The sequence below is a fragment of the Biomphalaria glabrata genome, chromosome 5, assembly GCF_947242115.1.
Source record: "Biomphalaria glabrata chromosome 5, xgBioGlab47.1, whole genome shotgun sequence".
Lineage (NCBI taxonomy): Eukaryota > Metazoa > Mollusca > Gastropoda > Planorbidae > Biomphalaria > Biomphalaria glabrata.
In genome coordinates, this window is record NC_074715.1 from 37341310 (window position 1) to 37369066 (window position 27757).

General features: G+C 32.3%; 2 protein-coding genes and 1 long non-coding RNA gene across 6 annotated transcripts in view; 1 reads left to right on the forward strand and 2 right to left on the reverse strand.

Annotated features, from left to right (window-relative positions):
- LOC106059692 (serine/threonine-protein kinase RIO1-like) overlaps positions 1-9268 on the reverse strand; it is a 12908-nt gene extending 3640 nt beyond the window's left edge. The window contains exons 1-12 of one of the 3 annotated variants that reach the window (XM_056030125.1): positions 9176-9268; positions 7323-7544; positions 7092-7114; positions 3271-3377; positions 3080-3140; positions 2666-2684; positions 2323-2503; positions 1764-1825; positions 909-989; positions 711-797; positions 297-434; positions 19-122 (exon numbers count right to left, since the gene is read on the reverse strand). In XM_056030125.1, coding sequence (XP_055886100.1) covers positions 19-122; positions 297-434; positions 711-797; positions 909-989; positions 1764-1825; positions 2323-2503; positions 2666-2684; positions 3080-3140; positions 3271-3377; positions 7092-7114; positions 7323-7519 — 1060 coding nt within the window. In that variant the 5' untranslated portion in view covers positions 7520-7544; positions 9176-9268. Of the gene's footprint in view, positions 1-18; positions 123-296; positions 435-710; positions 798-908; positions 990-1763; positions 1826-2322; positions 2504-2665; positions 2685-3079; positions 3141-3270; positions 3378-7091; positions 7115-7322; positions 7545-9075 lie in introns of all 3 variants that reach the window. The other 2 variants (XM_056030126.1, XM_056030127.1) reach the window with 2 other exon arrangements.
- Positions 9269-10122: 854 nt separating this feature from the next.
- LOC106059635 (prolactin regulatory element-binding protein-like) lies at positions 10123-24672 on the forward strand. Of its 2 annotated transcripts, XM_013217317.2 has the most exons (10): positions 10149-10278; positions 12812-12889; positions 13250-13448; positions 14658-14878; positions 16334-16417; positions 17044-17162; positions 18351-18521; positions 19159-19231; positions 22204-22363; positions 22639-24672. In XM_013217317.2, exons 3-10 carry the CDS (start codon positions 13331-13333, stop codon positions 22722-22724), a joined length of 1032 nt encoding a protein of 343 aa, XP_013072771.2. In that variant the 5' UTR covers positions 10149-10278; positions 12812-12889; positions 13250-13330; the 3' UTR covers positions 22725-24672. The 2 variants fall into 2 exon arrangements, with proteins under 2 accessions (XP_013072764.2, XP_013072771.2); XM_013217310.2 differs by lacking the exon at positions 12812-12889 and having other exon boundaries at positions 10123-10278.
- Positions 24118-27517, reverse strand: LOC106059683 (uncharacterized). Its single transcript, XR_001216284.2, has 2 exons — positions 26983-27517; positions 24118-24584 (listed from the first exon to the last, which is right to left on the reverse strand). It is a non-coding gene; the product is annotated as an uncharacterized LOC106059683 (long non-coding RNA).
- Positions 27518-27757: the final 240 nt, after the last annotated feature.

Consider the following 27757-nt stretch of genomic DNA (forward strand, 5'->3'; position numbering starts at 1 on the left):
TGATTTGACAACACCAACCTGTAATGTTTGCTAAATCTTTACGCAGAAATTCCATTGCGTGTGGATGTTCATGCTCAACTGATTGCGAAACATCAATGATATAAGCTTTACCTTTAAAATATCTATAAAAAAATATTTTAAAATCATTCTAAAAAGCAACATAGTATATCATATATTATTAATAGTAGTAAATTAAAAACCATTGAAAATATTTGTTAAACGAGCATTAGACCTATAAAATGATATAATTTTCTCAATTTGAATGAACAAAATACAAAAAATAAGTAGATGCTTACAACATATTGAATTCACTCAAATCTCCATGAATCAACTTGCATTCATGATATAAACGTCTAACCATCAAAATTATATCCAAATAGAGTTCTCGGGCTTTTGAATCTGGAAATGTAGCATCTTTTAATAATGGAGCAGCACTGTGTGGAACAAAATTAGTGTTGCATTAACAATTTTTGGTCATCTATTTAATCTAATGCTAAGCTTTTAACTCTTAAGAGTGTGTACATTAAAAACAGAAGTAATGTACTTGAAAGATAAAGTATCCAGTTGATAATCACAACTATAACTGTTCTAGGAAATGTAAAAGAAATTGAAGGATGCACCTATTCTCACTTTTAGCATCATTATTAGTTAGACTGCTAAAACTATTATGCTATTCAAAATCTGCAGAAGCTAAAAGTCATAAAACTTACACTCCATCTTCTCCAATAAAACTCATCAGCAATACATTATTCTTTAATAGTATAGGCTCAGGACAAGGAATCTGAGCTTTGTGCATCCTGAAATCAGATATAAATATACAAACGTTGTAATTCTTAGCAGTAACTAAGTAAGATTAGATGAAAGTGTAGCATTCTGTGGCTTTTAGTAAGTGGACAATATATTTAAACCTTGTCAAGTTGCGCATCTCTTTTTCTGCCCAGAGTCTCACCATTTTTCTTGGATTTGATTTGCAATAGCCATGTCTAAATCTGAAAGTAAAAAATATATTTGCGTTGATAAGCTTTTTATTATTATTATTATAGCTTTTATATAGCACTACTTTCATGCTTAAAGCATGCTCAGAGCGCTTTGGTCCAATCTCATTTGTGAACCAGTTTGGGGGGGGGGGGGGGGGTATCTAGGAGTTGGTTTTATGTGCTGCCTTTAGGCGCCCAGTAAACGCAACTCTGCCCGAGTCGGGTGTCGAACCTCGAGCCCCCTTGTAGGTAGCCAAGACAAGCCAAGTTCAAGTGCACTTAGCCTCTCGGCCACGCTTCCCACGCTTTGCTTCAATATGCGTAAAACAAAATATTTTAATTTTAATTAAGTCAGTGAAAGCAAAAGACCAAAAATTAAACTAAATGAGAAAACATTTTACATTCAACTAAAAGCCCCATAAAAAATGTTCTTTACAAATTTCCCTTTTGCAAGTACTGTAAGCTCTGAAATGCATTAAAAAACTTTTTTTAAAAAAGTTCATAACAGTTGATGACAGCTTTTGTAAATTCAAATGTTTATTAAATATTTGTCATAAATGAATATTGAGTAGTGCTGCTGACCACACCAAGCCCTTGATGCTATACAGCCACTTAGAACATCTGCTCAAAATTCATAATACAAAAGCCACTGGTTTTTAGGCAATTTTCTTTGGCGGTGATGCTACATGTAAAAATTGTATATGGTCCTCAGGCCCAACTATATATTGGGCACTACTTATACATAATGATCATCATGGAAAAAAAACAACTAAATTAGCTACTGACCTAAATTCTCCTGTGACATATCTGTCTCGATCTTTAAATATCAGTATAGAAGTTTTGTAAATCTGTGTAGAGAAAACATATATCATCTCAGTCAGAAAAAAGTTTGAAAATGGAAAGTATTGCTGATTACAATAAAATGTACAAATGCTATTAAACATTTCTAGATTGTACTATTAAAGAAATTCTTGTAATAGAAATAGAAAGCAATGAATAATATTTTTGGTATAAGTTCATTGACCTTTACACATCAGAATATGTTGGCAATCAAGGTTTGCCATGATAGATATATATTTAACAAGAAAATTCCAAAACTCAAGTACCGGTACAAATTCTGTAAATCATTTTTGCTTTTTTAAAAATTGAAATCACTAAAAAAAAATGTAAGGCTACCCTGTGAATTTGTGGTATAAACAGACCAAATCGTTTTAACTTAATGCCACTCTATTTTAATATAGATCTAGATATAGTATTAAAATAGTTGTCAGTAGCATTATTTTTAAATAAATTTTCTTAAACAAAATTAAATTCAAACAAAATAAAATAAATATAATCAAACTACCTTAATAGCTTTGTCTGTTCCATCTTTAGCTGTTGCATGGTAGACATTGGCTTCTTTACCTGTGCTAATGGCACCATTAATCTCCAACAATGTCCCTTTAGAGAGCAGTCTGTAGAGAATCATTCTGGTTCTGGGATCTAATACTTGCTCTACTGTGGCCTGCTGTGATTTGTCTCTACGTCTACATTGACAGTGACATTTAAAATTCCAAATAAATGAAGGCTTGTTTTTTTTTGTTTATATTTTACTGAACGTTACCAATTGCAACATACTAGTAGAATATTTTTTTTTATAATTTTTTTTTTATGTCAAACTAAAAATTTCAAAAATGTTTCTTACATACCTGCCCCTTTTACTTTCACCTGTATGAACACATTAAGCAATAATTTTTAGGTGAGATTTTATCACAAAATGATATTTTGTTCTTTACACCATACTTAATTTTAGAAAATTAACCATGTTATTCTTTTAAAATAGGTTTTATAGGTAGCATAGTTTCATTTAATATGCTGTTTATCTTGCATGAACAAGTATTTTCTATTTCTATCTTGAATATTATGTAAGAATATGATTTCTTTTCTGTATGAATTAAATAAAACTTGAATGCATAAGCTTCATAATTATATTAACTTTCAAGAATAGATAAATAGAATAAAAAAAACTAACCACATAATTTCAAATTATCTCATAGTAATTATTTTGTGACTAAATGAAGATTCCTATAAACACAATTCATAAATGATAAACAAAAAATTACCAATACTGATTTTATTGACTTGTGTATGAAGTTGACCCTGGCTAGCATTCTGAGTTTGGACCTTTAAACAAAAATATAAGTAGACTTTAAATCAAATGTGTTAATAAACTTTTCAAATGAGAAAATTAATGGAGTTTATTTTTTTTATAAGGACTAATTAGTATTAAAAAAAAAAGTAAACAATTTCATACATTAAAATCTCTAGATACTCTATGAAACTGTTCAATATCATCATCATCATCATCAAAATTATCATCCTCATCTTCATCATCTTCAGGATTATCCAGAACATTGAGATCTAAAAATATGTTTATATAAACAATTTACTAAAACTGAAACAAAAAAGGAATATAAATATAAATAAATAGGTTATGCAACAAAAAAGTATAGAATTGTACCAGGAGGAGTCCTATCCCCAACACTTTTCCTAATATTCATAAATGATCTAAATCAAAACCTACCCAAAAAAGTTAAGAGCAGCATGTATGCAGATGACCTTGCCTTAATTAGCACAGAAGAATATGTAGGAACATCGAAATTTCGATTACAAGATGCTCTTGATAAACTCAATAATTGGTCCAAAGACTGGGGCATGTCCATTAACACAAAAAAGACAACATATACCATATTCTCACTGTCAACAAAACAACAAACAATAAAATTAACATTAGATAAGGAAGCTTTAGAAAAAAATGACAGCCCTACTTATCTTGGAGTCACCTATGACCCGAGACTAACCTGGAAAAACCAAATTGATAAAACACAGAGTAAAGGCATCCAGAGACTATCCCTCTTGAAAAAATTAGCTGGCACAGATTGGGGAGCTAATCACAACATCCTGAAAAAGACCTATACCAGTTATGTAAGACCTGTACTAGAATATGGTGCCACAGCATGGGGCTCAGCAGCCCAAACCAACCTAAGAAAAATAGACAAGGTTCAAAATATTGGTCTAAGGATAATGACAGGAGCAATCAAAACAACACCCATAAGAGCTATGGAGGAAACCGCTGCCCTGATCTCTCTGGATGAAAGAAGAGAAATAAAAATCCTTTCCCAATTCACTAAATTGGAAACCTTGGAGAGGCACCCACTCAGAACAAAAATCCACAAAACTGGCACAAAAAACCGTCTCAAAAGGACCAATTTTATACAGGAATCCCTAAACCTAAAAAAGAAACACCAACTTGAAAAAATTACTCTGGAATCCTCGATACACTATAATGAATCTCCACCCTGGGACGAAAGCCCTCTTCCTACTATAAGGGACCATATTGAAAACATAAAAAGAAAATCTGATTACAGACCAACAGAGCTCAAGGAAATAGTGAACTGTTTTCTACATACCAATTACCCTAGCAATCAGTGGATCAGAGTTTACACGGATGGCTCATCCCATAAAGCCACCACAAATGGAGGAGCTGGAATACTTATCGAATGGCCAGATGGAGAAAAACTAGAAAAATCCTTTGCAACTGGAGAGCTCTCTGACAGTCACAGAGCAGAAAGGGAAGCACTAGCACTAGCTGCTACCATGCTAGCAAATCATCCAAGTTCCCCTCACAGTCAGATTGTCTTTCTAACAGACGCAAAAACAACCCTCCAAAGCCTGCAAAACTCTGATTCCCCTTATATTAAAAACCTCAGAACAGCACTCTCAAAGCTCAACCACAACAGCAAAAAAACTGTTATTCAATGGATACCAGCTCACATACAACTAGCAGGAAATGAGAAGGCTGACACACTCGCCAAGAGTGGGAGAACAAACTCACAAGTAAACTCTGCACTCTATCCAGAAGAAATGAAGAAATTAATTGTAGAAAAAATAAATGAGAAATGGACGAGCTCCCATCCAAATCACAAGAAAGATGATGCTTACTATAAGCTATCCCGACAAGACCAACGTCTAATCTTTCGACTCAGGACCGGACACAACAGAATGCGACAACACATGTTCCGGAAGCTCAAAATTGGAACTAGTGAAATCTGCCCATGTGGAGTATCACCAGAAAATGCCGACCACGTCCTCCAAAACTGCTCTCTCTACCAAGAGGCCCGTATAAGACATTGGCCCCAAATCACCCCAATAGAAAGAAAACTATATGGAGAGCTCCCTGATTTGGAAACCACTGCGCAGTTCATCTCATGTATTGGTCTAGTCATATGAACACTCCAACATAACAATGAGAACGATGAAGAAGAAGAAGAAGTACCAGGATTCTTTAAACGATTTAAAAAATAGATTAAAATTTTTAGCTATATAATAATTTTTTTCTTAGCAATGTAGAGAACTGTAAAACAAACATTATTTAGATTTTTTTTTGTTTTGTTTTACTGTAGGAAATTACAAATGGCTTATTAATGATTTCTTTAGTTGTTTTGCTTAAATATAGTATAAGTAAAAGTAAAGTTCCTGTAACAGACCTTGCAATCTACAGAGCAGATGATGTATTATATCATATACAAAAATTAAAAGCAGTTTACTACATAGTGTGTTTGTGTTTCTTTTAACCAAAAAACATTTCATCTTTTCCCCAATACATTATTTGAAAGTCCTTCAATGTATAAGAAAACTGTGAAGCATCATAAGACAAGCTTTGTTTGGGATGTAAAGTGTATGAGTAGAGCAAATATTATAGCAGAGTTTAAAAATGGCTGCCTAGTTGTGCGGTATGTGAGCTGGACTGTCGTTAGGACTTATCAATTGTTCCTGGTTCATACCCTGCCCGCTGCTATCCCCCCTCCTGTGGGAGGTTTGGACTACAAAGTAAATTATCTTCTACTCTGAAGGAACATCCAAAACATGTAAAACAAAAAACAAGTCAGATATTTGAAACATGCCTATTTTGTAGTTTTACTATGACACTTATTTGTATCATATAAACAAGAAAATTTAAATATCTAAGACACATAAGTATATGTAGTTCTTAATGACAGTACTGGTTTTTTTAATTTAATGTATATATACAATCTAATGCACAGTAAAAGACTTAAAAATCACATCTTTCATATTTAACACTGAATCAACAACGATAAAATAAATGTGAACACTTTACATATAGAGTCGCGGTGGCAGAGTGGTAAAACGCTTGGCTTCAGAACCAAGGGGTCCCGGGTTTGAATCCTGGTGAAGACTGGGATTTTTAATTTTGGGATCTTTAGGGTGCCTCTGAGTCCACCCAGTTCTAATGGGTACCTGACATTAGTTGGGGAAAAGTAAAGGCAGTTGGTGGTTATGCTGGCTACATGACACCCTTGTTAACCGTGGGCCACAGAAACAGATGACTTTTACATCATCTACCTATAGATTGCAACGTCTGAAAGGGGGACTTGCATATTTTTTTATACTCTTTATATGCATCTCAGAGATACCTATACTCTTCTAGCTTTGTGTGCAAATTGGCCATTATCAAAAGTATGGAGTTCACTCCCCATCAGGCTCAGAAAGGCCACTTTTTACTTCATTAGAATTAAAAAGAACATTAAGACCTACACTTTCAGAATTTAATTAGATTACTTTGCACTTTAAACTCTTGTTTTTTCTGTTGTGTGATACATTCTCTAGTGCCTTGAGTCTACATTATGTTAGTTAAAAACCTTAAAAAAATGCCCTCATTACTATTATTATCAAAAATAAACTTTTATGCACAATTAGTTAATTTGTACCAGTTCAAACAAAAATCTTAGAATGCTTCAAATAAAATAGTAAAGGAAATTACTACAATGCTAGATATAAATAGATGCGTAAATTAAATATACCAGTAACTGAAATTATTGTAACCACAATGCTAGATAAGCATCATTTTTTACTAGATGATTAATATGATGTTAAACTAAAGCAAGTTTTCTTTTTTGCACGCCTAATAGTACTGTGATCTTGTTAGAAGTATGTCTAGATATATGCAGACATAAGTTTCACTTCACTAAACTTGAGTTATATTAAATATCAAAGATAGCAGAAAAAGTTAATCATCCATATCAAATTAGATTGAATCACAACGAATATAATTACCTTTAAAATCTGATATAGTCAATCTGCAAAAAAGTATTTGTTTAATTTATAATCCAATAAATGTGTAAATAAATAGAAAGAAAATAATTTAAATTAATATTTATTTATAGTTCAATTTAGATCATAAAAACTAGATTTAGATATATATTCTTACTTTACATAGAATCTAGATCAACTGTTAAAAAAAAATAATTGAAAATTAAAAGGATAAAATTAAAACCAGAATCTTACTTTTTAAAATTGGAACAGTTCTTGGAATCATTTAGATCTTTTTTGAGATCTTCATCATTAACAGCATCACAATCTGCATCATCAAACTGACCACTAACAACATCACTGTCTGCATATTCTAAGTGAATAACATCATCCTCTTGGCTTTCACCATAATGTCCATAATCCATCATTTGCTTTATAGTAAGTTGACTCATTTTTAATCAAAAACAGCCCTAAATTCTAAAAAAAATAAATAGACTAAATTAGAACTAGATTTAGAAAACTAATGTAGATTTAACTTTTTCTATAATTTAGAGACAGAATGAGTAGTCAGACTATGTCTTTATTTAGACTAGGTCTAGATTCTACTACATTGTATTTAATAAATTATACAGTGGCTATCACCTGGTACTACACATGATTAGCTCAGTAAAGGTCTAGTTACTAAATATAGTCCAGTGCATGCAGCTCTTTGACTCCTTGGCTGCAGCTCTTCCATGAAATGTTTTTAATACAATAATGGAATATTATTTTTTAACTGATCTTGCTTTTCATGAGGCGAGTAAACTTTTTGAAAAGAGACACATTTTAAGAAATCAATAATAGACAATAGCACTGAAAGTTGCTTGCAAACATATGTGTGTATCCATCAAATAGCTACAGGCTGAAATACTTTATGGCAGGCATCAATTCTACTGAGCATCAGATTTATATAGGTACTGAATGCTTTTTTATTCAAAATTTATTTTTTACCATTATTCAGTTGGTCAGGTGACCATGGCAACACAGTACGGAGGAGGTGCATGCTATCAGCTGATACTCCCATCATAAAATTTGCTGACGACACAGCAATCATCGGTCTTATTACAGGTTATTGTAAATCACTCAAACAAAGCTACCATCTCTTAAGAACCTTTTCATTAAAGATGCCTTTCCAAAACACACACGATTCTCAAAGACAACCTGCACCCATTAAACCACTGTTACATCAGATCTGAGTGAAGTGGTGACAGTGGTCATCTCCTTTCCATTAGGACTAAAACAGACAGATTTTAAAAATCCTTTAAAAGTGGCTGCCTCGTTGTGCGGTTTCCGCACTAGACTGTTGTTTGGATTTATCGATGGTCCCAGGTCCAAACCCTGCCCGCTTCCATCCCCCCTCGTCCTGCGGGAGGTTTGGACTAGGAAGTTTCTGAAGTAAACTATGTTACTATCTTCAACTCTGAGGGAACATCCGAAACAAGTAAAACATTTTACAAACATATAATATATAATATAATTATTATAATATATATTATAATAGATTTAAATAGATCTATATTTTTTTTGTGTAATATAATAAGTGTATTATAGTAATAGTATTATATAATTAATATAAATAAATATAGTAATATACACTAATATAGTAAATATAAAATAATATTAATAGTAAGTATAGTATATATTAATATTTATATATTAATATTAATTAATTAATATTCGTCCGTATACTATACGGATATAGATCCGTATATATATACTATATAGATCTAGAATCTAGATCTAATATTTAATTATATTATAATTATAGACTTAATATAATAACTTAATAGACTCTAGACCTAGTATTAGTAGTATAACTGTATACAAGTATAATTTACTAGATCTAGATCTACATCTAGTACTAGTCTAGTATTACTAGATCTAGATTCTAGTATCAGTATGAGTATGCGTAAATCCAATAGTAAATGCCGTAATCAAAATGAAGTATGGTATGAGTATAAGTATATACTTCAGGTCTAGTTTAGATCTTTGGATTCTAAATCAATCAGTAGCTTATTGAACCTATTGCCAAGTATTGCGAAGCACATACGTAATACTAATAGATCTACCTGAAACTAGATTATATGAAGATTCTAAACATAGTCTATTACATGTGTGAATGAGAGTTGATTGGAGTGCTTTCCCTTGATATGTTGTTTCTGTTTTTTTTTTTTTTTATAACGGGTTAAGGAACGTTTGGATATTGCGTTACGATTTGTGTGTTACCGTAGCGATAGACAGCGCGGTGCTGCCACTTGCGTAACATTCTTCAAAAGGGTCCTTCGATGTTAAGTTTTACCCGATTTGTTTCAAAGGGGAGGGTGAGTTTGAAAATTTGTTACGCAAAAAAACAAAAGTTAAATGAAATAACAACATTTTTAAAGATTATTTTGCCATTTTAACTAATTTAATGAACTCTCGTGTTTATGTTATGTATTTTCTTACGAAAAACAGACGTTATCACACTCACAGTCACAACGCCCTGAGCCTACGATTATGTTTGTTAACCGCGCTTTATAATTTTAATGTCTTATTAAATTTGTTTTGGAAAAATACGGGAAAATGATAATTAGTTTAATATATCTTTCTAAAATTCAAATTTTCTTGTTATGTTTGTTGTTACGCTACGGGGTAGGGTTGGGGGGTTATTGAGTTTTGTTACAATTAATTTGTTTCAAGGGTTGAAAGGGGGGGGGGGGAGAGGAAGGAGAGGTTAAAAAGGAAGATTTTTGGCGTTAGGTAGATGTAATATCCGAATGTTCCATTAGATCTAGTATATAATAAACGATAATGCAGTCTATTTTAGATCATTGTCTTCTTTATATCTATACAGAGAGATCTAGATCTATACTTACAAACCAAATAATTAGTCAATAGCCCAAGACGTCTTTTAAATAATTAAAAAATATATATTAATGATCAGCTAGATCTACCAGAGCTAATACTAATACATGTATAAATAACATTTCTACTACATTCTAGCTCAGTTTACGTATCGATAGAAATCAGAGCTACGTCAAGTATTTTGGTTACTTCCAATATGGCACCGGTAAAAGGTGTCTTGCTGGCACATACAGATTTTCCACTTTATGTTGTTCGTGCACTTGACGAAAGACATTTTCTTGTTGCCGGAGGAGGAGGGCAAGCTAAAACTGGAATAGCTAATGCAATTGTAATTGTATTATTTAACTATCTACAAAATTATACCAGTTACTTAATCTAAACACTTAAAATTTATTTATACACTCACAGTGACTCACACTCAACTTCAACTGTGACTGACTGTCACTGAGTGAGACGACTGAGTGAGTGACAGTGACAGTGAGTTTGACTGTCACTTGGAGTTGGACTTACTCACTTACTTAGTCTTATAATAATTAATAGTTATTTATAAGTTATACCTGTCAGTTGTCTTGACACTGTCACACTGTGACACTCTGACTCTTGAGTTCTGTCTGTCTCTGTGACTCTCTACTCAAAAGTCTCTATCTGAGACTAGAATCTAGGTCGTAATCATCTTCTTTTTTAAGTAACTTCTGTATTATAGTATTATCATATATTATAATCATATGATATTGCCAATATTCTCAATCTTAATCTGAATTTGATCATATGACAGATCATGACTGATCATGATGACTCTTATCTCTGGAGTCTGAGTAAGTCACTCTCTTAACGCTAAGGCTTAACACTAAAATTTAAAGTCTAGATCTAGATCTAACTACAAAACTATTTTCTAGCACTCTCACTCTGTGACTAGAACACGAAGTAGATCTAGATTACTCTAGATCTAGTAGAAGACTGTCTAGATCTATCACTAGTAATGACTAGTTAACTAGTATGAATGAAACTATCACTCTATCTAAATCTAGAATATTCTAAACTAGACAACTGTATATATATAATAATTATATACTGTAGATTCTGAGTAGATATATCTGAACACAGACTTTCGGGAACTAGGTCTAATTTTTATTTGGTGAAGGTTTAACTTACAAAAAAACTGAAAACAGATTCTATTCTTATTCTTCAACTAATCTAATGAACAATAAAAATAGCTGTGTTCCTTTGAATTACCACTCATAGTCAAGATTTTATTTTAAAATAAATTGTGTCACTTCATGCTTCTATACTGAACACAGTTTTTGTGCTTTCCCCTTCATTGGATACTGAGCACCGTCAATGAACACTACTATGTAATTGCTAATAAATTATATATATATATATCTCTGTTAATTAAAAATAATTTAGATTGTATTAAAAGAAGTAGATAGATTCACTTCTGCAATATTTATTTATTTATATATATATTTATACTATATATATGCTATATATTTTTATAATTTATTTGTAGAAACAGACAGAAATAAATCTATATAGACTATAGATCTATAAATTAATTATTATAATTTAATAAACATGAAATTTTCAACTAGGCTTCATGTATTTTCTCTCTCTCTTTTAATTCCCATCCATGGACCCTCTCTTCTTGTTTTCTTAATTTGGATGTCTTTTGTTACACCTTAACACCCCTCTCCCTCCCATAGATGCTTATAATTCTTTTCATGAATCTCTCCCCCTTCCCTACACTGCCTGTTTGATAGTTTGTGACACTACACACTTAGTGTATACCTCTCCTCACCACCAGCTTACCTGGCGTGGTCTCTGGCTTCAAATTAGCAGCCCACACTTTTTCTTTCATTCATAAATGATATATTCTAGATATTTCGATCTATGTGATGTTTATTCATTGAAAAAATCATAGATTTATTAATCCCAATAATATTTCTTATTATGTTTTTTCCGTGTCCAATGAAAGAGAATGAGTTAAATTCATTCTTATTTGTTTTGACAGCTCCTTTTTAAATTTTATTTAACAGCTAACAGTATAAATGTGATTGGAATGTCTTTCTAAAGATGTTTGGAAGCTTATTTTGATATGCCCATCAGCCTACGATCAAACAGGCTCATAATATAGCCCTCATCCCTTATATGGGTGTGAATTGCCGGGGGAGGTTAAAACAATAGCTTTACATACATGATTACAGAGAATCTAAAAAACTGCCATCTACTTTGGAAAAGCGGAACCAAAATACCGGAACATATCTAAAATTAGGCATGCGCTGTCCCAAAACATCCTTTTCAGCATGAATCCAAACAACTCGCTTTTCTTGTGGTCATTGCATCTTATTTTGATGTTTTGAAACTATTGCGCTGTATAATGTGCAGGTCCATTTTCCAATGATTCTGACCCAATTGGCTTCCGTTTAGCTGTCTTTTTATGTAGGGTTAAGACTAGATATTTTTTGGTTCGTCTAGATATATTATATAGTAGATACTAATTAGCCCGCCAAAATTTATTGTGTTTTTGGAGCTGATTTATTTGATTCATAAGCCAAGTTGTTTGATTTCATAAAAAAAAAATGTAATAGGGTGTTTGTATTAAATTACAATTTTCTATTTACCAAAATTTATTCCAAACAACCAGTTTTGGACATCAATGTTAATGATCTTATATTGAAAAACATGTTCTTTTGATTTATTTGTTGTTTTTTTATAGAGAATAAATGAGCAAATGTTTGGAGTGAGCGTGATACATACATTCTAATAATACCAGAAGAGGTATTAAAGTAATACAAGTACACCATTCAAAGAACTTTACACATAGATAGAAGTTTAAAACAATTTTTGTTTACTAAACATAGTGACAAGGGAATAAGTCAGAGTTAAACTACAGAAAAAGTAACCATAGTCAATCTTTCAACACCCGAGGTGGAAACAAGGTTTGTAACAAAAACAAAATAAAAATATTACATCTAATTGATTAAATAATTGTTTAATTTTGTTATAAATTGATTCCTGTGTTGTCATCCAAAAAGAATAATTGTGCAAAGTTTCAAATTGATCTGAGAATGGGAAGTGGGAGAAATAGCATATGTACAAGATTCCACCAAGAGTGAGTTGAGATATTATCTTTGCAAAAATGAACTGCATTCTTTTTTTTTTAAAGCACCATGTTATTTTACTGAATACAATATCTAATATAAAGTCTTAAGCTCTGTTAATGTCAAACAGCCTGCATGTATTTATGTATTTGCACAAACTGAACTTCAACTTCAACACTTTCTATATTTTTTTTACAGGAAATTTACAAGATAAGCTCAAATCAAAATGGTGTCATTAGCACTAACATTTGCAGACATGAAACAGATATCCGTGCCATCATGAACTGTGCTACTTTCTATGATGGCAGACATCATCACTTAGCAACAGGAGAAGATGAGTTCTGTCATACGTATGCTGTGAAATACAAGGTCGTTTCACAATCTTCAGACAAAGCTGGTTTGTATGCTTACATTTGATTGTTAATAAACACGAAATTATTATTGTACTATCAAATATTTTTAAATAGTTTAATTTCACATTTTTAAATATGGAGAATCTAAGACAATGTGACTATAGTGTTAAAAATGTTCTTTTGATACAATTTGGCCAGATTTTATTTATGCAATAAATGATAATTTAAAAAAACACTTTTCCTTTACAAATAGAGTTACCTTGTATTTTGTTAGCAAATATTTTATAATTTTGTATTGTTAGGGTAATTTGTGTACATAAAATCTTTTTTTTTTTTTTACCAACTTGTTCAATAAATTTAAATATAATTATGATATTTGAAGAGATTGAATTTAATATACTTTTCCACCTTCACCTATTCCTAAGTCTGTTTGACGGTTTGGGAACTACAAAAGATATGTTGACCTTCTTTCTCCTTTCCTCTTTAGATCTTTTGCCTTCATACAATCTCTTTCAATGACAGGCCCGTCCATTCTTTCTCTGCCTCTTCTTCTTTTTTCTGGTATTGTTCCCTGGTGTCCTCAAAAATGTGCAGAACATTTAAATTACATTTTTGAGGAGGCCACACCAATATATCTGCCTTGCTACAACTATGTGGATGACATGATAAGGTGTATCCCATGAATGCCTACATGAATACAAAATCATATCCCAGCTGTGGCTTTGATCAGTAGGATATAAATAACAACCATGGGGTTGCTGTTCCATCAATGGAACACTCAGGATAAATGGATTAAAGGCTATGGTGAAACAAATTCCACAGTAAAAGTTCTTATGTCCTAGTTAATGCCTTTAATAAAATTGAATCAAAGTTTACAGATGTGCCATTCTCTATCTTAAACCTGTAGTTCAGTGCTAAGCTTAGGCTTTGTTCTTTGTTTTACTTAGCTGTGACAGAAGAAAATAATAGCTGTCAATTCACTTGCCTTGGTCTATCCCACTTGTTGATGCTTGACTATCTATTCTAATGGCTAAAGTTATATTAAAATGAAAATGTAGGTTTTCCTATGGACATTAAGGTCTTGGAGTGAAAACATTTTTTTTTTCAGAAAATATTTTCTTCTCTATAAATTATAAATAACATACTACAATTTATCATGCTTTTTATTTCTAGCAAAGTTTTTCTTTTTTTTTTGACCTTTTATATTCTGTAGAGAGTTTCCCCCATTATATGCCCTTTTTTATTATTTATAGAAAAACAAGATGGAGTTCGGTTGAGAAAACCAGAAAATGATTTAAAAGAGAAAAGTGACAGCAACAGTAATACTAAACAGTTAACATTCCTAATAGAAGATACAGGCAAAGTTGTGACAGATTTCTCACCTGATGGTGGCTTTCAGAAATGTGTGCGCTTCTCATCTCTGATGACCCACATGGCAACAGGAGGAGCTGATGGTCATCTCAGATTTTGGAAGGTTCTTAAATTTAGCATTTATTTTTAGATCAAAAGAATTATTTTCAAAATCACTTAATAAATAATTTTGTTTTGCAATTCTGTACATACTATTTCACCTTGTAACAATCATTCTGACAAAAAAAAACATATTTCAATGACATTTTGTGTTGTTTATTTCTGGTCTTGAGAAACACTTGTAGTAAGAGTGAACAACACTGCCTGTATTGGCCTTGAAACAAAAGAAGAAAGAAAAAGAATAGACCAGTTAATTGTGCATCCTTGATAAAAGGAAAAAATGAATTTTGTGTTTATCTTAAATTGTTATGATTAAAAGTGTATGATTGCAAACAACTTAAATCACAAATAAAATAGTTGAACTTACAGGTAACCTCTTTTCTAGTCCATATACTGAAAAAGTTTAAGAGAAATCATTTTGTCCTGATTATTTTTTCAGCAGTGTGCCTGCATCTCAATGATTATTGAATCAAATAGATTTACTTTAGGAATATCTGGTACATAACTTTTTAAAAACAGTTTTGTTTTCTAAATAAAGTAACTATTTGAGTAAATTTATCTACAACAGTCTGAAGCTTCTATTTGTGCAATGGTTGGCATTGAAAAGTTCTGTAGCACTCATCTTTTGACCTGAGATATTTCAAGCAGGTGCTGTTACATTTTAAACTCAGACCAAAGAAATGTGTATGAACCAGAACACTCCATGCTTTATATACTGAGAAATAAATAGGTCATCATTGTCTAAAGTTAACTTTTCTTTGATTGAGAATGATGTGGAACTAAAGGGCCCCAATCATAGCAGTTGTACATCTATTTCTTCTAAAACCAAACTTTCTGATAGAACTTTGTCTGCTAAGATGGATTTTAGAATGAAACAAAAATTACCTTTCGACTTATATTAGAGTAATACCCTAGTAGTTGGAGCAAAAAAACTTTCAAATTTTGGTCTAGAGAAATGTTAATAGCATGAAATGGACTAGCACCCTTATTTTAAACTTAATGTAAAGAAATCTGCATGTCTTTTAAAAAACTTCTTCAGAAAGACCAACAGAGCCTGACATCTCATTTCAATGTGGTCTTTGCTATCTCATCTTTTTCAAATGCTATTAACATTTAGGCTGTTAACATGATTAACTTTTGTAAGTGTTCAGGTTTAGATTGACTCTTGCTAGAGTTCAGTATCTCAATATATCTTTTTGTTTTACATTTTGTGTCCATCTTATATTATCGATACATTGATAGTAATAAGAGTGATTAATTTATATGTAGTACACACTTCCTCTATTATCTTTTTGTTTTTAATTTCAGTTTTACTTATTGCCAACTACTATGGAACTAGCCATTTTAGAAATATTAAGAAATATATATATATGTGTGTGTGTGTTTATCCTCCAATGTTGTTAATATTTACAAGTAATGAATGTCTTGTTTTAATGACTATTCTTGTACTTTATTACAGTACCCAGAGCTGGAGAAAGTCTGGGATACAGAAGGACATAAACAAGAAATAGATGACCTTGATATTAGCCCTGATGGTTCAAAGGTTTCTTAATATTTGACAACTATTTTATTTAAATTTGTATGTCCTAATACATTATCCTTAAAAAAAATATACATCTGTTCAATTCTTCTAGTACATTTTTTAAATTTTTTTAAATGTAATAATAATAATCTTTATTGTCCATAAGGAAATTTGTCTTACAATTTGTGCATTACACCAAACAAAACATAACTATAAAAAAACAAAATGGTGGGCTGAGAAGCTTAAATTACTTGACTGCAAAACTGAAGGGCTTGAATTTCAATCCCGGTTGATACTGGAAAATCTTCATTTGAGATTTACTTCTAGCTCTAGACTACATGAACTCTCCCAGATATAGTCTTATCTGTAATGGTCACAAATAGAAGTAGACAAGAGTTAATAGCACACTGAACAATTTAAGTTGCATAGCTACAGAAATAATACATACCCCTAATTCCCCCCCCCCCCCCCCCCCCCCCCTGCAGCTGGCATTGCAGATGGTTTTATATGAATACTACTAAATTTATATAGAGTAATATAGTCCTTTTTTTTTTTATTAATGAATAAAAAATCTAATTTAAAAACAATGTGTTGAATTTTAGCTTTTTAAAAAGATGATAAATATCAGTTCATTATTTTTTTTTTAGATTGTTACTATATCTCGAGATAAAAATGGGTGTGTTTGGAATACTGGTAATGGCAAGAAAGTGACAGATTTAATCTGGAACTACAGTACATCTCAACCTTACAGATTTAAAGCTTGCAAGTAAGATTTAGCTAATATGCCATGTTCTATCCAAATGAAGTTTGCCACCATCTTTTTTTTTCACCTTTTGCATCATCTGCCCTATAGATCGTAAGGTGTGAAAGAGGAACTTTACTTTTTATACATTCACGGCCTGAAACCAAGAATGTTAAATTGATTAATACATCATATCCACAAACTTTAGCATAACATTGCATTTCATTTACTCTTAATCCCATTTGATCCTTAAGATAATGCTTATCAGATGTGCTGTAATTGAAAATAAAAATGTGATAATGTAGGTATCTCAATGAGTAACTAGCACCTAAACCAGTAAGCTTCAGTGGCTCATTAGCCATTAGGAGAAGGAAAACTCTGAATTCAAACCTCTGCTGACTTGCAACTATACCTAGTTGTGGTAAAGGCTTCGGGAGTCAACCCTGAGGAATAATCAGGAGCCAGGGACTCTTAGGCACTCAGTGCTACACCTTGGAAGAGCTTGCGATGCTGCTGATCCTAACTGTATCTGTACTTACTGTTCCTTTGGATTCATCAGTAGAGTTGAGAGGGGGGAACTGATGTGTTGGCTACATTGTTCAGACCATAGCTAATGCCCAGGCATTCATCTCATCATCCATGTGATGATCTATAGTTGCTTTGCGGCTGAAGGCTGCCATCAATTGGCAGGCTAATAGGGGTATAGTGTGAACCCTAAAAGAATTAGCTTCTGTTATCATGTCAATTTTTTTTCCCTTACACCCCCGACTTACATCATTCGCAATTATATTTATTCCTCATCCTTGCGACATGCGTGTGTCTTTTTTTAATCTTCAACTCAGGGAAATATTGTGCTATTGGTTTTGTTGTTGTTTTGTTTTTTTTCAAACATAAAATTTGAGGTACATAATTAGGTAAAGAAAAATGGCAATTATTACTATTTAGATATACATTTGTTTTCTTTTAATAAAAAAAACAAATGAGCTATAGTTAACAAATTTCTAAAAAGGCTTAGAGAATATGTATTTTGTTGCTACTTTGAGGCATACAAAAATCCCTACTTTGAATTGAATAATCCTTTTATCAGAATGTTTAGATAGTAAATTTGTTGGTCTTTGTTGTTATCAATTTGTTTTTATTGAATTATATTTAAAGTCCAATTTGTTGTCATATATGTAGTTATTACAAAACTAAGATTTTTTTCTCTCTCAGATATGGTCTTATTGAAGGCAAGCGTGACAAGTTTAATATTTACACTGTAAACATTCCTGTTACTCGTTCAGCAAAGTCTGTTTGTTACATCTCATTGTGGGATAGTAGTAAATTTAGTCTCAAGAAAACAGCCAGTGCTGGTACAGAAGTCATCTCTGCATTTGCTGTCAGGTAGATGTTGTGCACAAAGTGCTAATAGTTATAGACAAACTTTAATATACATAGTTAATGCTGGACTAATTGTTATAGAAGGCCTCAATACTGACCTGTTTAGACCAATAGTTTGTTGCCATGTCACATGTTTTACACCAGGACACGATGTAGCGAAAGCTTCAGGTTGGGAAATTGCAGGTCAGTGTTAAGGCCTTCCATAACAATTGGTCTTGATTAATGTTAATTAAAGAAGACTACTGTAATTTGATGGATGTTGTCTACTAGTGCTTGACTTAACTTGGGTATCAATTTAATAATGATGATGACTGGGATTTTATAAAGGATTTTGAAAGTTTCTATTTCAAACTGCTCTCATGAATACCTTACCATTTGTATGTGAGGGGTGGAGTTAAGACCTTAGGCCATTGTACTTTTCATATTATACTCACTATCCACAGAAACAACAGATTTCTGTACTGCTGGATCTTGAAAGGAGCTAGCTGTACTTTAAATCTTAACAAACAAAAGAAGTTTGTTAACCTTGTGGTGAAATAGTCCTAACAAGAATGACCTACCAAAGAAACATGACCTATTTGCTGTTTGTTTTCACTTTGTTTAGAAAACACTAACTGTTCAAATAATTGTTTCTTTTCAGTAATGATGGGATCTATTTGGGTGTTGGCTCAATATCTGGGAGTGTTTCTGTGTATATCTCATTTAGTCTTCAGGTAAAGTCATTAGCCCAACTCTTAAGCAATATGTCTGCCTTTTATTATTTTGTCACACCCATTTTTTTGTGGCCAAAAAAAATCCATATTTTCTTTTCCCCAATTTTCACCTAGAAAAATTTAAAATATCTGATTTTTAGAGGCCCCCCCAAATGGAAATAGATGCTATTAGCTTTGTGTGGTCTGTCTGTTTCTGTTTATTCATTCGTAATGTTTAGATCTCATAAACTAGAAAAGATATTGAAAATATTTTAGGCCTTTCAAAGTTCTGGTGCAACAGCTTCTTTTTTCTTTGCTGAAAGCAAAAAAAAATACATTTTTAAAATCAACTATGCAAGCACTTTTTTCATAAAAATACACTATTTTTACTACTTTTCACTATTAATAGTGTTACGTATTTCTGTATCTTCTGGCTAGATGTATTAGTTGGCACACAAATAAAAACACAGCAAAAAACTTGACGACTAAACTTTCAGTTTCATATAACTTTAATGACTATTAACTCTAACATGTAGCGTAGAAGACTGTACAATATCTGTCAGTTTACAGTTAGCTATACTTCGTTGCACTGCATCTCTTCACTTCGTTGCACTTCATCTCTTCTCAACTTGCATCGAGCCGTATTCCACAGAACAGACCAACGACACACTTCCCAGTGTCGCTCCAGGTCTCCCAGAGCTGAACCAAGTCGTACTCAAGTCTACCACATCAGAGCCGCACACGTCTTACATCGACTGTATCGACTGTAACGGCTCAAGTCCACTGTAATTCACTGTATAGACTTTAACGACAGTAGTCCACTCCAGTTAACTCTACCCTAGTTAACTTACATCGAGTCGTACACATCTCTCTTCTACTGTCTCGCACAGCAGACAACAGTACCGACGACTCACTCACGACTCCATACGACTCACTTTCACATTAACTCTCTGGCTTATATAGAGTCCCTAATCGCTTGTCCAAAGTTGCACAAACACGGCTAGTATCCTCTGAAATAACACGTGAGGAAACGTCACATCCTGTCTTTATTTATACACGTAGATTCCAGAAAACACTCGATGCAGTGTCATCAAGTCGGGGTCACACGTAGTGACCTTTATCTGTCACTGTTCATTAGTAACTGTCCCCCTACTTAGATCTGTTCGTCCCCTGGAACAACACGTGTGGACACGTCACATCCTGTCTTTGTTTGCACATGTAGATTCCAGGGAACACTAGTTGCTGTGTCATCTCGCCGGGGTCATACGTTGACCTCTACCTATCACTGTTCATTTGTAACAATAGTAACAAACATTGGAGGCTATTTAGTAAGGGAGATGACTTTTTACATATTTTTATCACATTTATGCAAACCGATTTAGATTATTTGTCAAAAAAAAAATTTTTTTTACATAATATTTTGCTAAGTTAAGTAAGTTCTGTCTTACTAACTACTACATTTACAAAAAAAAAGAAAAAAATTATTTTGTATGCATATAAAAGGAACATAATTTAAAACAACAATTAATTAGTAGTTTTTCACATTATCGCATGAACTGCACTGCAGTGGCCAATTGGTAAGACACTTTATTAAAGGAATGAATTTTTTTTTTCTTAAGGATTTGAAAAAGAGATTGACCCTTTACGAAACAATTACATCAATTAGTCAATTAGATAATCATTATATGACATCAATTAGGCCTGGTTCACATCCAACTTCACCTTCACTTTCACCTATCCCTTGGTCTGCTGGATCGTTGAGGCATCACACAAGATCTGTCAACATTCTTTCTCCATTCTTTGTCTTTGATAGAATTTCATTCTGATATACTTTCTGAAAATATTGAAACCTGCCTTTTTACCTGCATGGGTGAACCACTTCGGGGGCAGATTTTGAGTTTGTGTTTCCACACAAACTTTCTCTGTAACCTTGCTTAATTTTTTTTTTTGTGTGTGGATGTAATCCGGTTTTGATTTTATTTTCCATTTCTGGAAGAATGTGAACTAAGACTTCAATCTTTCCCACTAGATATATCTAGATTAGATGAATCTGTTCAGAAAAATCTTATTTTGATCTATATTTACTACAATTCTTGTAATCTGAGTATTTTACTAGGTTTTGTTTTAGTATTTGTAAATTATGGTTCAGTGTTTTTTTGTTTTATTGCTACCTTTCTTTTTAGACTTCTGCCCTGAAGTGTCTCTAAATTTAATTATGTTAGTAATGGTGTTACTCTAATCAAATGTGAATATTCGTTTGTTAAAAATCTCACAGCTTTATTTGCATCTGTTCTAGTTTCTTGTTTTCTAGAGTTGAGGTGTCCTAAAGAGAGGCTGTAATTCTAATATTGGCCTAACCAAGGTTAAATAGCATTTAAAATTTATCTTGTTTGATTGGTTAAACAAAAATAATGTATATGATTTTTTTAAAAAATTTTTGTCAATATGAGGATTCCATGATAATTCTTCATTAATTACCTAGATATTTTGAGTTTTTAGTCTGTGTTACTGGTTTATCCTGAATAAGTTAAGTAGTATGCATTTGTTTTTGCTTTTTTGTAACTTTTAATGCTTGGCATTTTTCTCGGTGGAAAAACATGCTCCAATTTGATTACCATTTTCTGCAATTCTTCTAGTTCTCTTTGTAAAATTTCAATATCCTGTGTTGTTTTTAATGTTTTATTTTATTTTTGCTAAGTCTGTTAACATCTCTGTTTAAAATATCTGAAAATATATTCCTAAATTTTCAAAATTAGATTTTTGTTGGTAACACTTTCAGAAAATTTGATCTTACTCCAATGTTTTTTGTTTCACTAATATCAGCAGCTACTGCAACATTATTAATTACTTTAAAGTGATGGATATTTCTTCGCATTTGGTATCATGTTCAATCGTTTTTCACCAAATTTTAAATTATGGAAATAACTTACAAATAAATAAAATATAAAATGAGCTTTATAATGCTGATTATATATATGTTTTTTTTATTTCAGAGACTGTATCATGTTCAAGAAGCTCATAGTATATTTGTCACCAGTGTTGACTTCTTACCATGTTCTGAAGCTGCCCGAGCAGTCACTGGTAACCAAGACTTTAACCTGCTCAGCGTATCTGCTGATAATACCATCCGCCTTCACCAGTGCCCAGAGAGATGTATGTTAGTTATTTGTCATGTAGCTAGTTTTAGTGCTTAACCAGAATTATATAGATAGTTTTAATACTAACATAATACTAACATAATACTTCATAGTATAAATTTTATAAGAGGATTTAAATTTTAAAAAAATTGTTTAACAATGAAATAAAACTTTTTGATTTCAAATAAGACTGATCATTAATTGTAAAGATATTTAAATAAGGTTTATAGTTCTAATTTAAGATAAGTTTTTTTCTTTTCAGTAAATTAAAATGATAATTTCTACTTGCAGCTACCATCCACCCTGTTTGGTTGATACTTGCCTTGATATTTATTATCTTTGCAATGTTCTATGTGATGTCAGAATTGGGACTTTGATGTAAAGATATTAACTCTTATCATTATATTAGTGTTTTCTGAACTTACCTTCTACTGGATTAGAGAAAAAAAAAAAGGCTTGATGATACAAGACTCATAACTAAACATTGTGAAAGAAAACTACAACAGTTATCGCCTATATAGATTCCCTAGCAGTATATGATGTTGCTACTGGATTAGATCAATAGTTGTGATGGTACAAGACTCAGAACCAAACATTGCAAAAATTTAAGAAAGATAGTTATTTCTTGTATAGATTTGCCAGCAATACATGATAAATTTGAGTCAAACATGTTTCTATGATTGTGTTCATTTACTGCCTTCCATCAGCATGAATGAAATTTTAGATTCAAATTGGAACTGTTATGGACATTATCTGTTGCCCTTGTGCATCAGCCAAATGTTTTGTTGTTTTAACTTCAAATGTTTATACATTCAGCTTGTTTCTATTACTTCATATTTTTATTCATTTTTGGTAGCTTTATAAAGGCAACTTATTTTGCCATTGTGATTAAAGGTTATGACCCTGACATTGTATGCATACTCTTTTGTTTTAAACTCTTTCATTATCAAACTTTGTATCTGACATAGTGCCAGATATTATTTCACACATTTCTCCATTCTATTTTACAACTAGCTTGAGCTAGAAGTGTTAGAATAACTATTACATTATGCATGCATCAAAGTAAATATTCACAAGTGTTGACTATTAAATTAGGTTTATTTCAGAGCTAAATATTTCATATATCTGTGAACATTTGGCTTTTCATTGTATGCAGCAAAGTGGTTTCATATTACTTATATTTCATTTGCATATTCTGCTGTTTTAAACGCCAATTTTTAATGATGTTTCTACCATTTGTGTCAGTTTGTCTACTTGATCTATAGTAACTGTAAGGACTGTTGAAGGCTAGTAACATTATGTTCATTATATGCAGCTAGCACCAACAACTATACAGAATGTATAGATTCATTCAATCTTTTTTTTTCTTCATTTGCGAAATAATTTGGTTTTGTATGGCTTGCACAACTGAAATATCAGTAATCAGGAAGTACTGTAAAATGCTCATTTCTAGCTATAATAATGTGCACAATGAATGTAGCATTTTAATATTTGTATTGCTTTATCCAGTAGAATATCCTTACTTTTTTGGCTATCTTTTAAATGTCAGCATAAATTTTTGTCAGAGATTATTGCATGTCTGATCTTATTTAAATATTTCATAAGTAACTATGGTAACACTTTTTTTATTGCCCTTTTTTTTCTAAAAAAAATATTTATTAAAAACTACTGTAAGCATGTAATAAATGACAATTTACTTAAACGTATATTTAATAGACTAGTTCACACTCATATGAAAATGAGATCATTTAAGAAAAAAAAACACAAATGACTCAGAAAAATATTTATTTCACTTTTAATTTTGTGGCTAAAAATTACAATTTCACTTTAGAATTTCAAAATGGGCAGAATTTTATTTTTCATTGAAAAAGCTTTTCCAAATAGAAATGAAATTCAATATGTGATATACATATTTTGTACAATGTGGTATCTCAAAGGAAGTGCTTGGTAGTAAAGGCAATGTCAGGGTTTGAATCTGGCAGTGTGTGATAATTTACTGTAGACATTACCATTTTCGTTCAAGTATTTATTAAACTGTCCTAATTCTATCCCATACACATAAAGGTCTGTTGATAGAGTGTGGTTGGTCCCATTTACTTGTGTGATTCCCACTACTCACACATTGTAGAATCTAATTCTTCAGGTATTTCAGAAGCTGTAGCACACATTGTTGCATTACTGACAACACAAATCTTACTGTCACTCACTTGGCTGGAGATTAGAACATTTGTGTAGATCTGAAAAAAAAAAGGCAACATATTTCTACTGGTATTGTATTGTCAGGTACTAAAATACAGAGTTTTATCCCCCCCCACTCCCCCCCCCCCCCCCCCCCCCCCCCCCAACAAAAAAAATTAAGCTTAAGATCAATTGTTTTTTAAATTTTTTGTGTATCATGAGGTGAATTTGAAAAATATATTTCAGAAGTCTGCCCTTAAAATTTGTATCTCCTATTGTCACTTATTGTTAGTATTTTATTTATTTTATAAATCTGGCTTCAGTTTAGTGTAACAGATTTGACTAACTTGTATGCTACACATAGTACTATCAGTATGCTAGTGAATTGGGTTCACCCTATTGTCTAAGACAATCTTTCATTATATGCTCCAGTTTTCTGTTGATTCTGTTATTTAAAATTATTTCTGCATTTATTTTATTTTTTTAATAAAACTAAATTATAATGTAAAAACATGGATTTATGAAGCTAAATTATGTGTTCTTTTGTTTTTTATGCATACTATTGCTAGGATTTTCAAATGTGAATTCTTTCTATGTTAGACTAAATAATCAGGGATAAAAAAACTATTGACTTGTTAGTTTCGAGGTGTTCCTTCAGAAACGCAGATTATTTCTGTAGGTTCTAGCTCAAACCTGTCAGGGATGGCATGGCTGAGGGCAGCATTCAAACCCGGAACATTCATGAAAAAAGTCTTTAGTGCATGAGAGGACGAGGAAGCCAACTTTTCATAGAATGTTGCGTCTTGCATGCTGACAAGGTTTTGAAAGAGAGAACTGGTACAGGATCAGGCTATTCCTTTAACGAGACAGAGACCTTAAGACACTGCCAATTATTTTCACTTGTTCTAAGGGAATAATCTTAGTTTGTAATCTCCTGCCAAAAAGGGTTTTCAGATAAGGAGGCATGTCACACAATTAGGAAGCCAACCCAAAGTATATTAATATTTAGGCCTACTGATAGATATCAGCAATTTAGCTTTTTGAAAGATGGTGATGGTCCAACTTGTCAATAGGCCAACTAGTCTAGCTCTAGTTAAATTGAATGGTTAAAGATAACTGACTGAATGCTAATTGGAAAAAAAGACATCTAGTTCTCCATTTGTATTTCTAATATCTTCTTTAAAAATGATTCATGGTAACCTATTAAATTTTTTTTTTTTTTTTTTTTTGCTTCTCGAGGTTTGCAAGCTAACATTTGTTCTATTTTTTTAAGAAAAAATATTCGAAATGGTAATGTTCAAACCTATTAAACGACAAGCTTAAAAGCACTGCTTAAAAAATCGGAATTTCCAATGATGTCAGTGCTCTATTTCTGGAGGGTAAAATCATGACCAGAGTTGTGATAAGGAGTTATTGATCTTTGAACATCTACATTTTGTGACAAACTCATTTACTTTCACGTTTTCAGGAGACATTTGAAGTCTCACAAAATATCTACCTGAACTCTGCGGCCCCTGGAAGAAAAAGTCGCTGTTGATCAGACATTTTAATACAATTAACAAGTGACATTAAAAAAAAAGACATTCCTACTTTCTACAGCTCACCAACCTCTTATATGAATGATTATTATGCTCCTAATGACGAATGAATGATAAATTTAAAGAGAATCACACTATAACCCACTCCTATCCCCCCCCCCCTGCGAAAAAAAATCATAGCTAAGCTAATGTATAAATCTACTATAGTACTATTACCATAGTATAAAATTCTAATGATAGGTGTATCCACACTTAAAAAAAGGTTGCTTAAGCCAAATTTAATTTTAGAGGATAATTTCGAAAAATTATAACGGTCAATCTAGAGTTTTCCAAGTGATGCCAATTAGGTGGTAATTCTTTTCCAAAAGATATGCATCGAATTTCTAGGAAAATCGTTAGAGCCGTCCAAGTTTTTCGAACTTTTGTTGTTGTTTTTTTGACCCGATGAAGAATGTGCAAGGTGAGAAGAGGAATTCTAACAAGAAGAATTAGAATACCTCCTTTATACAACTTATAGAGCGATTATTGTTTATCTCAATAACTAGATATTTAAAACAAAATGGAACGCTTTTTACCCCGCTTCCCATAAATGTAGCGTAATGTAATTTTTTAAGGCGAAGATTGCACATAGTTGTGCACACAGGAAATAAAGGTTAACTTTGTGCACCAAAGAGGAGCTTCACTTCAACAATAATAAATCTCTGCTTTATAAGTTAAACTATTATCTTCGTTACACATTTTTCTTAAAAATGCTCGCACACTTTGATTAAATACCAAATGTTTAACCTAAAAATCTAGTTCACTGTGGCTCTAGTGTCTAACAAAAACAATCGAGACATTAATTCTATTAGAAATGATTTCACTTTTGATATCCCCACTTCCCACCTAGTGCCGCGCCCCAATAGATCTATTCCCTAACCTTGGACGACAGACGATGCCACAAATAAGTATACGGCCACTCTGGAAGACTGTCGATCCGTTTAAAAACAGAAATAGAAAATCAATACTCGAGATGGCCACCAGATAGGACAAAGACGTAAGAAGACTGGTCACAACGTTTTGAGGACAGCACGTGGACAGTGAACTTGAGCGCCAACTCGAGGTCCAGAAATGTGGGGGACATTTGTCACGTAGACCTAGAAAAGGAGATGGAAAAAAAAAAAGGGGGGGGGGGTATAGTGATGTTATTTGCGTCTAGCTGATTATACAAGACGAAGTGTTGAGAGGTCAAAGGGTAGCCCACACAGGACGAGTTCAAGGGTCGGGATTTCCCGTTACAGTGCATTTAGAATAACATCAGAGATTAAGTGGGAAATTTGAGCGCTATCTCGGCCTAAATGATTTAATTCGAATGAAATCATTTTCAGCATTAAGATTAAAGCCTTTTTAACAAAGGGCTTACTAAATGTGGAAAGGGAATTTCAGTGATAATTAATGTTTCTTTTTGGTATTTAATTGTAATAGGCAGAGCAGTAGTTTGGTTGATTTCATGCCTCAAAAATCATTCGTTACAAACGCACAAGAGCAAACTAAATTTCTCAATTTCAACCACCAGAAAACTATTAGGGATGTTTACTTTCACTATTTGTAATGACTTGAATGCTTTTCTGAACAGCATAGCTAATTACTCGGCTGTCGAGCTATAGCTTGGCTGTAAAATAATAGAAAATGGACTTATCAGGCAAGGTTGATGT

Coding starts and splice junctions, on each gene's coding strand:
- LOC106059635 (XM_013217310.2), top strand. CDS start 10,147: ATGGCACCGGTAAAAGGTGTCTTGCTGGCACATACAGATTTTCCACTT. Junction 14,879..16,333: donor GTCATCTCAGATTTTGGAAG/GTTCTTAAATTT, acceptor ACTTTATTACAG/TACCCAGAGCTGGAGAAAGT. Junction 22,364..22,638: donor TCACCAGTGCCCAGAGAGAT/GTATGTTAGTTA, acceptor TTCTACTTGCAG/CTACCATCCACCCTGTTTGG.